Source organism: Phaseolus vulgaris, chromosome 9 (assembly GCF_000499845.2).
Source record: "Phaseolus vulgaris cultivar G19833 chromosome 9, P. vulgaris v2.0, whole genome shotgun sequence".
Taxonomy (NCBI): domain Eukaryota; kingdom Viridiplantae; phylum Streptophyta; class Magnoliopsida; order Fabales; family Fabaceae; genus Phaseolus; species Phaseolus vulgaris.
The window spans coordinates 21,203,250-21,215,101 of NC_023751.2; the positions used below are offsets into that span (position 1 = coordinate 21,203,250).

At 28.3% G+C, this 11,852-nt stretch overlaps 1 protein-coding gene across 2 annotated transcripts; it reads right to left on the minus strand.

Moving 5' to 3' along the window:
• Positions 1 to 6,120: 6,120 nt before the first annotated feature.
• Positions 6,121 to 10,134, minus strand: LOC137823087 (protein NRT1/ PTR FAMILY 5.1-like). Of its 2 annotated transcripts, none has more exons than XM_068628202.1 (4): positions 9,962 to 10,134; positions 9,612 to 9,829; positions 7,973 to 8,526; positions 6,121 to 7,193 (listed from the first exon to the last, which is right to left on the minus strand). In XM_068628202.1, the coding sequence occupies exons 1-4, from the start codon at positions 10,062 to 10,064 to the stop codon at positions 6,323 to 6,325; spliced, it is 1,746 nt and encodes a 581-aa protein (XP_068484303.1). In that variant the 5' UTR covers positions 10,065 to 10,134; the 3' UTR covers positions 6,121 to 6,322. The 2 variants fall into 2 exon arrangements, with proteins under 2 accessions (XP_068484303.1, XP_068484304.1); XM_068628203.1 differs by having other exon boundaries at positions 6,186 to 7,193; positions 9,612 to 9,881; positions 9,962 to 10,086.
• Positions 10,135 to 11,852: the final 1,718 nt, after the last annotated feature.

Below are 11,852 nucleotides of genomic sequence, written 5' to 3' on the forward strand. Positions count from 1 at the left end.
TAAATTTCAATAAAGATAATATTTTGTCATCAAATAAATTTAAATATTTTATAAATTCAATATTTAACCTTATTTATTATTAATTATTATAAGTAACACAATAAGATATAATATGTATAGATGATTTTGTAAATCACACAATATTAATTTGTATTGCAAATATTTAACCGATGTTAATTTGACCTTCCACTATTTTAATATTTAACAAGTCTTTCAATTCTTAAAAGTCACAAAAAAATGTTTTGATCGTAAAAAGAATGATTTAACTTATTGAATAATTTTAAAGTATAAAATTAATTTCAAATAAACATTTAAACGAAAAATTTTATTATTTAGTTTTTCTTATATAATAAAATGTTTTCTTTCACATATTAATAAAATAAAATATCAACTTAAGATTATAATTAAAAAAATCAGTTATTTTTTTTTCCTCAACAAAAAATAATTGAATAAAAAAAGTTATTTAAAGATATCCCAGCCCTTTCCAAAAGCACCTCACAGTAAAAAAAATAACAGAATACATCAACTCTACCTAATAAAATAAATTCAGTTGTTGATATTAAAAATAAAAAATGCATTCATATTCAACGTTCCAACAGAAATATGATTTATATAAAAATTTATGGGTGGCAATAACCGTAATTAATTAACTAATTGACATTGACTAATAACTAATGAACTCAATTTATGACATGTAGTTGTGTATCACTTCAGTTGCATCTTTCACGTGTAACATGTGGTCAGAAATTACAAAAAAAGTTTGATAGAATTTGTTGAGAATTTTGCAGCTTGTATATATTGAGTTGTTAAAATTATATAAGTTTCTCAATTATTATTTTTTATAAAAGGGTTTTCTGTTATTTAAATTTTGATAGTATCTAATACTTACTTTTTAAGCAATACTCATTATACTAAATTTCAAAGAAATATAATTTATTAATGATTTTTAGAACCTTTTGGTAGGTGAAAGACTCAATCAAGTATAAAGTGCAGAAGACAATTTTTGTATGTGCGAATACTTGGTCATGCTTTTCTCAATAATTTTATATTCTGTTTTATTTAGGAGTTTGGATTAAACGGAGAATGAAAAAGAAAATAAAAGAAGAGAAAGTGAAATTAATTAAATTAAAAGAAAAAAAAAATGAAAACGGTATAAAAGTATATAATAGATGTGATTAATGCAATAAAATAATTTTTTATACATTTATAAAATAGTTTGTAAAATATTCTTTTAAAAAATAATTTGATATAAAAATACTTTATAAATAATTTAATATAAAATTAATTTTTAAAATATAAATTATAGTTAATATGAATTTTAAATTAAAATAAAAAATTATTTTATTTATTTTAATTATTTTATTATGACATAAAAACATAATAAAGGATTATATATATATATATACATGTAAATAAAAAATATAATTGATTATGGTTTTTTATACAATCAATTATTTAAGAGTTAAATATACCTTACTCTCATGTAATTAGTTTTATCGTACTTAAAATTTTTCAAATTTTATTTATTAAAATACATCATTGCCAATTTTTTCTTTTACGTGATAAATAAATTTCTAACTAAATCAAAATTTTAAAATATTTCATATGATTCATTATTCAAATGAATATTATAATATTATAATATAATTTATATTAACAATTTATTTATATGTAAAAAGAAATATTAAAAAATGAAAATTCTAAAATTTAAACTAGAAAAAATATTAATTTCAATATAATACATAATTTAAAAAACCGTAGTCAATTACAGATATTTTCTTAATAAGTAACTCTATCGTGTAAAATTTTGACACAAATCCGTATGCATACATACATACATATATATATATATATATATATATACTAATTGGAAAATAATAATAAAGTTTAGGTTGCGTTTAATATAATTTTATACGTTCTTACTCTATTCATCATCGGTTAATGTGACATTATACCATGTTTAGCATAAAAAAATTTCAACCTCAAAATCATTTTCTCACAATTCTAGCAAAACACACTGGAATTTTTATATATAAATAATCAAATTATTAATTGCATTTCCATTTTGAGTTTTACAACTTCAATTTGTTTATAAGCTTCTAGTATCTCTCTTTCTCATATTTTAACATTATTTTATTTAAATTTTAAAAAAAATTGTGTAAGCATATGATTGCTATGAATAATAATATGAAACTTAGTTGTTTATATAGTATAGCAAGTTGGAATTTCATGGATATACATATAAAATTGTGTACATAATTATGAGTTTAGACCTAATTGGTGATGATGTTCAAAGTAGCATCTCACCCAATTGATTGGGTTCACATTGGGCTGGTTGGAACTTAGAAAATGTCAAAATTCAGAATTATCACGCTGCATCTTAAAGCATAAAGATGCCTTGCTACATTGCTGATTAATCTTATAAAAACTTAAAAGGTCAAAAGAGTTATTGCCTTTTTCTAGAACTACTCACTTAAAACACATTTAATTATTAACTACTTTCTTGCCTTTTAGAGAGATTAGAAGATTATCATTCACTCAAGTATTATTGAATACTTTCCCAAATACGACCTCAATAGTGTTACATAACTAAAACAATGCACTTTCACTAGCTCATCGCTATACATTGAAAACGATATTGCACTGTCGCAAACCAAAATTTTCACCAAAATAAGTTATAGAGGTTTTTACTTTTATGCATCTTTTCTCTCTCTCTCTCTGTAAAATGGATTTGTATTATAAATAAAATAATGTAATATTTTCTTCTTCGATTGTTTGGTTTTAATGATATACTTTAAAATTATATCTTTTTATTTGTGCAAATGACTGTAATAAGTTCTTCTATTTTATCATTTAGTGTTTGTCATTTTGTATAGAACTTATCTCACAATGTAGAAGCCAAAATGTATAACCTTTTGAAAAAGGATGAAGAATCAAGTGCTCATATGTTGCTTCTTGAGTTTGCCATTTATTAAGAGTGCATTTCTGACATGAACAAATTATTTTACTTTCAATGGTAATATTAGAAAATGCAAAATCCAAAAATTTATTCAATCCATCCATGTACTGATATGTATTTTGAGACATGTCAATTCAAGATTTATACATATCTAAATGGAATTGTTTGATAAAATCAAAGCAAACCTAACCGAAAGTTTAAAAGAAAAACATATACTAACAATAGCATTAGAATGCGTAGTAGAATAGGAATGGAAAAAGTGTATAAAGAAGTCGTAGAAAGTGTAAGAAGAAGATATGAAAGTGGTAAAAGAAATAACCCTTACTATTAGTCGTCGAAAGAGCAATAATATATGAGGGAATATGGTACCAACAACCTACCAAGTGCCTATCATTAATAAACAACAAAGATCACAACAAAAAGTAGGCTAATAGCAATTTTACAACATTAATTACAATTTAACAGAGGTGTTCCAGCATTGGTTACCTTGTCAATAATAGAGAGTAAGCAGAAGATTTGACATTTCAGTAACCACATCATACTAAAATGGCATAAATATTAGCAAGTTTAAGAGACAGGATCCACAAGTTTTGCAGACATAAGATATAATAATACAGTAAAATTAGAGAACTCACTAGTGGTTATGCTAAAGATCTCTTCACACTTTATACAAGAAAAATAATGTATATGTACTATGGACTATCGACAATCTTGCTTGGTCTTTCTAGCCCAATCCAAATGAATTTGGGCTGAAATACAATTCACTAATAAATGTTAACAACTTAAAAGCTTAATCACTCTCAAAAAATAGAATCGTTGGAGAAAAGGGGTGAAAATTTCATCAAGTAGACAATATTAATGAGTAAACGCATTAAAAAGGATAAGTTGGTATCTATGTATAAAAATTATTGGATGAAAAAAAAATATTATGTTCATCTATGTCTAGATCTCATCATCAACTAATGACTAGTAGATGATTATGTAAATAGTCTAAAATGTTATGATTTTTTTTTATCTTGGTTATCTTCAGTGTTTAAATAACAGTTACTTCATAAACTAAAAAAATATAAAACAAGAGAGGAAGAGAACCAGACCTAACGCAACAAAATAAAAACAGAAGAAGAGAGTAAGGAAAAATCGCAGGACAGAGAGGGACGACAGACGCTATCGGCGGAGGTTGGCAACCGTGACGGCGACGAGTGCAACGACGGCTGCAGGCGTAGACCGCAATCACGAACGAACAGCGAAACAATAGCAAGATTATTAGAGATGTGAATGGTGGAGACCGGAGTCGTGAGCAATGAAGACTCGAGTGGCGGATACCAAAGCAGTGAGTGGCGGAAACCGAAGCGGCGAGCGACGGAGACACAAGCGACACGATTTCAGCGAGTGACTAAGTTAGTTTTTCAGTGATTGCGAGTGTGAACGGTGTTATTTTTTGTGAAATGAGGTGTGCTTTCCTTAGGGTTCAAAACGATAGTGGAAATTAAGAGCGGATGAAGATTCATAACTAACCGTGGAAATGAAGAGCCTGCACTGGAAATGAAGAGAAACAATGGATATTTAGTATATGAGAGGAAAGAGGAGAAAAGAGGAAAATGAGACTTTGGGATTTACTGGTAAAACAAGAAAAAGAAGAAGATGAAAGATGAGATAAAAAGTAAAAGTAAAATAAAATTTAAAATAAATCTAGAGAACTTTTATGCAGATTTTGAAATAAACTTTTAGAATTTAATAGAGGTTATAAGATAACTCTTCATTAAATCCATTACTAAGGTTATATTAACATTTGATAAAAAGGTAAAAAAGTCTTCGTTATTAAAATGATATTTTCTTAACTTATACTTTCAAAAACTTTAAAGAATTTCGTTATTAAATATATTAAAATTATATTTTTAATTATTTATTTATAAAAAAATAATTTATTTATTTATTGAGATTTAAAAAATATAAAATATTTTACTGTTTTACAATAAATTTTTAGAACTTAAGGTTAAAAAATCTCTATTATTCTGTTGAGATTTTCTAATAAATTTTTTGAACTTAACTAAAGTTAAAAAAAACTTAGTATTTATAATAAATTTTTAGAACTTAATAAAGGATAAAAACACTTTTATTATTTTGCTAAGATTTTAAAATAAACATTTGTAACTTAACGAAAATTAAAAAATCTCCCTTGAGGTTTTATAATAAACCTTTGGAACTTTATGAAAGTTAAAAAGACTTTCGTTGTTTTCACTACAAGAAAATTATGAAATAAAAACGAAATTTTAGAGACCAGAATAATTAGTTGGTATAGTGACTAAATTAGAGACTAAAAATATTTTTATTTTTAAATTAGTTTCTATTATTGTTAAATAGTTTCTAAATTGGTATACTAAGATTTTAACTGTCAATTATTTAGATTCTAATTTTGGTAGCAAAAACCTTTGTAGCTAATTTATATATCAATCCATTTAACAATAATAAAAACTAATTTAGAAACCAAAAGTTTTTTTAGTTTCTAAAATGATTTCTAATTTAGTCACTATAGCAACTAATTATTTTTTATCTCTAAAATTGATTTCTATTTCATGATTTCTTGTAGTGTTTACTGAATTTTTAGAATAAATCTTTAAAACTTTACAAAGTTTAAAAATTGTTAAATAACTTCCGTTAAAACTATTTTCTTTATTGTAATGTTTGACTTATTCAAGAAAACATAAATAATAAAATAATACTTTTTTTATATTAAATTTTGTATATTGTAACCTTTTTAGTCCAATCAGTACTTTTAAAAAAAAAATGAAGTCAAAACCATTTAAGATAAAAGCTACATATATTTCATTTCTATAATTAATCGTAAGATAAATTCTCATTTTTTTCTTTTAAAAAAATACTAATTGACTATAAGGTATTACAATATACAAAAAGTTTAATATAAATAATATTAAAAAAGTCAAATTATATAGCTCAACAAGTTAGTGAACACGGCTTTTTTAAAGTAAAATAATAAAAAAATAAATTAGAAGCCTTACTTGTAAGATGATTTCTGTCAAAAAAAAAGAAAAATGGATTCATGACTTTTTGTTAAAAGGAATTTAAATTCGTATATATAGTTACCAATTTCTTAGAAAGTTATAAAGAAATATTAAACGTTTTTTTTTTCATTTTTCAAGTTTGTGCTTTCAATCACTACTCAACATGCATCCATTTTCTAAATTTCTCAGAAACATTCTTTCCTTCCTGCCACACATCTACTATATATAGTAGTAACAGTTGTTCTAAATTTCAGTATACTAATTGCAATATGCATTATTACTAAACAGCAAATGAATTATAGTAACAGAATTACAACATGTGTGAAATGGTAATACATAATGTTCAAGCTTTTCCTACATGTGATTCTGTCTCTTCTGCCTTCAAAATCTGAATGCCATTCACCTGAATTTCGTTTTCTTTCTTGTAAATGTACCTCCTTTGTGCCCGGAGAAAGAGGCAAAGATTAAGGGCAGATATGAGAAAAAGAAGAGCATAATAGTAATCAATGTGGGTGTCATTCATGTTGTTGCCTAGCCAGCTTTTACCAGTGATCTTCGTTGAAAATTTATCTATGATTGACACGAGGAGGCTGTTAGAGTATTTCCCAGCAGCTACGGTGCTAGTGTAGAAGGCTGTGCCAAGGACTTTCATTTGCTCTGGGGATTGATCATAGAAGAATTCTAGCAATCCACCCATAAGGAAAGTATTTGCAAGACCAAGTAGAACATGTTGAGGCAAGAGCCAGAATATGGTCATAGGAACTACTTCTTCCCCAGTTACATCTTTCTCTCTTATCACTGCCATTCTTCTAATTTCTACACCGTACATGACTGCTGCAGCCAAGACTTGGATGGAAAATCCTATGGCAAGTCTATGAAGCATTTTGAGGCCTCTGTGATGCCCGGTTCTTCTACGCATGAATGGTACAAAGTAAAAGTCGTAAATGGGGAGACAAATGAGAATGGTGACCACTACAAAACTCCATAGGGATGCTGCTGGTATTTGGAAGTTTGGGCCAAGGTTCCTTTCCATTGTTGTGCCTTGCTTTATAAACATTGTCACTTCCACTGCCCAGAAGTTGCTTGGAATTATGATCAGTAGCCAAATCCCAATCATCCCTAAGACAACCTTGTTTGTCTCTACTTGAGTCACTGTGCATGGAGGATTTGAGCCATCTGTTTTGCTTGCTTTTATTGCAGCCTTGTCTAATAACCTTAACAGAGATTTGGAGATATACATATATATTTTCATATTTAATCAAGGAGATAAACACTCAAGAAACGAAATCTCTATAACCCAAAATTATTAAGTGGTCCCAAAATTTGGAATATTTCTAGATTTTGCATACGTCTACTTTAATTTAATCTACTTTAATTTAATGAGAATGTTTGGATTGCGTTAGTTAATAAGATTTGAAGACAAGGAATAATTTATTTAAAAATAAAGTTTATTTAAAAAGTAGAGTCGTTGATTATATTGAAATTTTTTCTTTAATACATGATAAGGTTTAGTTTTAGATCTCTTTAAAGATATTATCACTGAGTTTCTTAGCTACCTTAGATCTAGAACCCTTCATATATATATATATTCATTTGATTTAATGTCACTATAAGAATTTATTATTTTTTGTTTCTTATTTATTATTTTTTGTTTCTTATTTAGTTGGTAGAGTTAAGGTACACACAAGGATGTTCATTTTGGTTTGGTTTTGATTTGTATATATGAAAAGGTAATCTTTTTCTTATATAGAGGACGGTAACACCCTTAAAGTGAGTCAGTTTAATTTTATTGTTTTTCTGATAAAAAAAAAAAGAAATCTATTTAGTTTTATTGCATGATAAAAATAAACTAACTGATACCATAATATTATATAGTTTTCATCTATTTTAGTTCATATGTCACCTAAAAATGGACCAAATTCATGCAACATCAAATCAAAACATGTGGTTATTAGAATTTATAAACGATAGGTGAGAACAGTGATTAGCGAACCTGAAACGAGGAGTGTGATAAATTTGTCGTCTTCCAGCTGCAATGTAGTGTTCCAATGCGAACTCATGCAGTTCCGAAGGGTTACTAGGAAGATGCAGCTTTCTGTTTCTGAAAGCAACTACGGGGACTCTAAAAAACTCCTTTGCATGGCTCTCACCCATTCTAGATTTGTGCCTATATATTGGGACACCCGTAAAGAAGGAAACAGTGGCAAGTAGAAAACCAATTGCTGATACGCCATACCCCAATCCCCATCCAAATCTCTCTTGAATATACACCAAAAACATTGTTGCAGCTAAAGTGCCACATGCAGTGTTAAACGTCCACCAATTGAAGAATGAGACTTTTAACACTCTTTCCTCTGGTCTGAAGTCATCAAATTGGTCGGCACCAAAAGTTGACAAGTTGGGCTTCAGCATTCCACTGCCTAAGGCTATGGTGTATATTGATAGGTAGAATAGTGTTAGTTGTGTGGTGGATGCTTTGCAAATTTCATTTTTACACGTTGGTTTGAAGCACTCCAGTGTTGCTGTCAGAACCAGCAGCACCATTCCCTGTGTTCATCAATGTCATTGTATTCAGATTTATCATGTCTTCACGTCAAAGGTTTTTTTCTTTCATGAAATCAAAAGGAATAAGAACTATAGTGTCCAATAGCATGCAAAAATTAACAAAGAAAACATGTATTTATAAGAAGAAAGTTTGAAGAACTCGGTCGATGACATTGTATATTACTAAAAATTTGTTTCAAACAACAACTATATTTGTTGGGGATGACCAAATCCAGAACAATGGTAGAGAAGCTAGCAAATTTTAAGAAAATTCTGGATCATCTGGAGACATTGAGGTGAAGCTTGAGAATAAGGATAATACTTTACTTCTTTTAAGGAAGATGATTACGAGTTGAGTTTGAATGTGTTAAAAGTCGAAGGAAAAGAAAATGAATGAGTTTAAGGAGAAAACTGGAAGCAATACTCGTTAGACGATAAGATATAAGTCTCTTCAAATCACTATGTTGTAAAATGAGTGATACTTTTTTGTGTCTTTACAAAACATTTTTATATATTTTACTTTTCTTTATCTAAAATTTAAACTATTATTTCAAAGATTTAACTTTTTTTTAATAAAATAGGTTAATATTATGTTAAAAGTGAATGGTTTGCATGATTATTACTTGATTATATGTTAAACACGTGAACAACTAAAAAAATAGACATGAGAGTAAAAGCAATGATTCCAGGATTTTTTTTTTTTTGAGAAAAACCGTTATTTTGGAAAAGAAAAACGAAAACTCATTTCTTTCATAGAGCTACATATTTAAGTCTTAAAATAATTATTACAAAAGATAATAATGAGGCAATTCATGATTGAGCAATTAAACTCTATGAGAATATAAACTAAAGTGTTAAACAAAGTTTCAAACTAAAAAAAGTTAAAACAATTTTTTAGAATATCGATTTGCCTGAAACACGTTAATACTATTATCAAAGTTGCCCAACTTTGATACTTTAATAAATAAATAAAAATTGAGAAATAGATTTTCTTGTTAAGGGGGGTTTTTATACACAACAGTTTTAGGTAGCAAAGTGTTGTTTTATAGGCTTATATTTAAGAAGAAGAAAAGGTGGAAGGAACTCACTGTTGCATTTATGAGCAAGGCAAAAGTGATGGTCCAAAAACGGCCCAAATAAGAATCTGCTATGTAAGCACCAAGTACTGGAGTTATCCATGCTGTCCCTGACCAGTTATTCACGCTCGTTACTGATGATACCATGTCTTTGTGCAGCTCTGATGTCATATAAATCACCAAATTTGCACTCACCCCAAAGTATGCAAATCTTTCAAATGTTTGGTTTGCTGCCATCAACGCATGCACACACACACGTCATTCATAATAAACTCATCATGCCTGCAACAACCATAAGTGTTTGTGTTTGTGTGTATGTGTATGATAACTTTCCATTACAAAGCTCACAAGTAGTAATTTACCAACAATGAAAATGCAAGCTTTCCATTTCCCAGTTGCAGAAGAAAGCACAGGGCGTCCACTGAGATCCACTGTGCCATCTAAAGTGTAACCTTTCTCTTCCATGCTACAAAATATAACAACAAAGGAAGATGGAACACCAAGTCTTCTTGAGTAAATATATGAATAACAGCACTTGTACACAAAATGATAATGCAATATTCAATATAATTCTATGGAACCAGCAATGGGCACAGTAAACTCTTATTTCATTTGTCTATTTTTCATAAATATGAGTATTTTATTATAAAATTCAACTGGTAGATTTGGAATTGCAGAGGTGGCTGGCTACTCTGATGATGGGCCAGCCACAAGCCCAAACTCTGAAATGCAGTGGCGTGTGTGACTTTTTAGGTGCTTTATGGTCACCTTCCACAGCTCTTTTCAGTGTATGAAAAGATTGTAACAGATTAGTTTATTTCTAATATTTCATAGTGGGAATTTGTTTATATAAATATGTAGTCAATTTTTACCATTTCGTGTTACCTCGTCTTATTTGTTAATACGATGTGACAAATCCTAATGAATGAAGAGTATGGTGTGTTTTATAGGACAAGAACTTTCAATTAAATAATCTGTCAAAAGTGTAACTTTCAATTAAATAAAGAAAATGACGAGTTCTATATTATGTGATGTTATAGTATAGAAGCTATCACTTGAAATGTATCTCCATGAAAAATGAACACAAAATTCTTTGTCCATGACAGAATAACCTTTAATTTGTTTTCTTAGCCATCCATTGCAAGTTTATTTCGTTCCAAACTTTACAACAAGCACAGCATAATATTGGTTATATTGTGGAACAAATTACTTATAGTTTGCTACGGTTCAAAATCCTTTTAGTCCATACACTGGCGAGCTACAGAATAGGTCAATAATATTCTCTCTATTCATTGACAGCTAGCTAATCAATAAAAATAGTGATGGATTCCATACATGAAGAAAATGTAGAATAAATACTTGTCAAGGAAACACTTTTTGATGCAATTTATAAATGGGAATTTTTCATTTTCAAAAAGTTGAAAAAGCGTACCTTCTTAAGTGTTGATGTATTTCTCTTACAAAAATATTGAACAAATATAGGTATTTTAGTCTTGTTGCTTATACCTTGCATTTTGATCTCCTTATGTTGATGTTGATGTATGTGTTTTAAAGAACATAATAAAAATTATCATTTTAGTTTTGTCGTTTAAACCTTCCACTAAATTTTTTTATTGACAAGAAAAAATAAATAAATGTGTCTCACTTAAGGGATAGTTCAATCCTTATACACAACATCAATCAGAGACACTCTAGCACACAAGGCTATCATAATAGTTAATTTTTCTGAAAGACACAAAAAATATCCAACCAACGTAAATCCTTCATTAGTTTTTAATCGAATGCATACAAATCAGGGATTCTAGGCACCAATCCAAGAAGCAGAAGCCCACAAAAGACAACTTTGATGTGATCCAAGACCAAACCCTTGTACTCGAGGTTAAGAGACGGTATATTCTCAGTTAAGACTTTAGTTGCTCACCAAACATTAATGACCTCAAAAACCAATATATCTAATACGTGTGTATATATATATATATATATATATATATATATATATATATATATGGAGTCTTTTTTCACTCCTATCATTAACATACTTTTTAAGAAAATTGATGAAGAGATATAAGAAAGAAACAATCCCTTAAATATAGAGAAGCAAGAGTATGTAATAGCAAGATTTAGAATAGAAGTTGTCTTTAAATACCCAAGATAATTACATTGAAACTCAACAAATTCTAAATGCTCACACTTTGTTTCCATGGTTGGTCTTTTGCAAGAATAGAAGGCTACTTGGATAAGGCATCGAAAATT

What these genes read in the sequence shown, in the direction of transcription:
- LOC137823087 (XM_068628202.1), bottom strand. Translation starts at nt 10,064, where the DNA reads ATGGAAGAGAAAGGTTACACTTTAGATGGCACAGTGGATCTCAGTGGA. An exon ending in CCTTGCTCATAAATGCAACA is followed by an intron (nt 8,527 to 9,611) that starts GTGAGTTCCTTC and finishes TGATGAACACAG; the next exon opens with GGAATGGTGCTGCTGGTTCT. An exon ending in TATCACACTCCTCGTTTCAG is followed by an intron (nt 7,194 to 7,972) that starts GTTCGCTAATCA and finishes ATCTCTGTTAAG; the next exon opens with GTTATTAGACAAGGCTGCAA.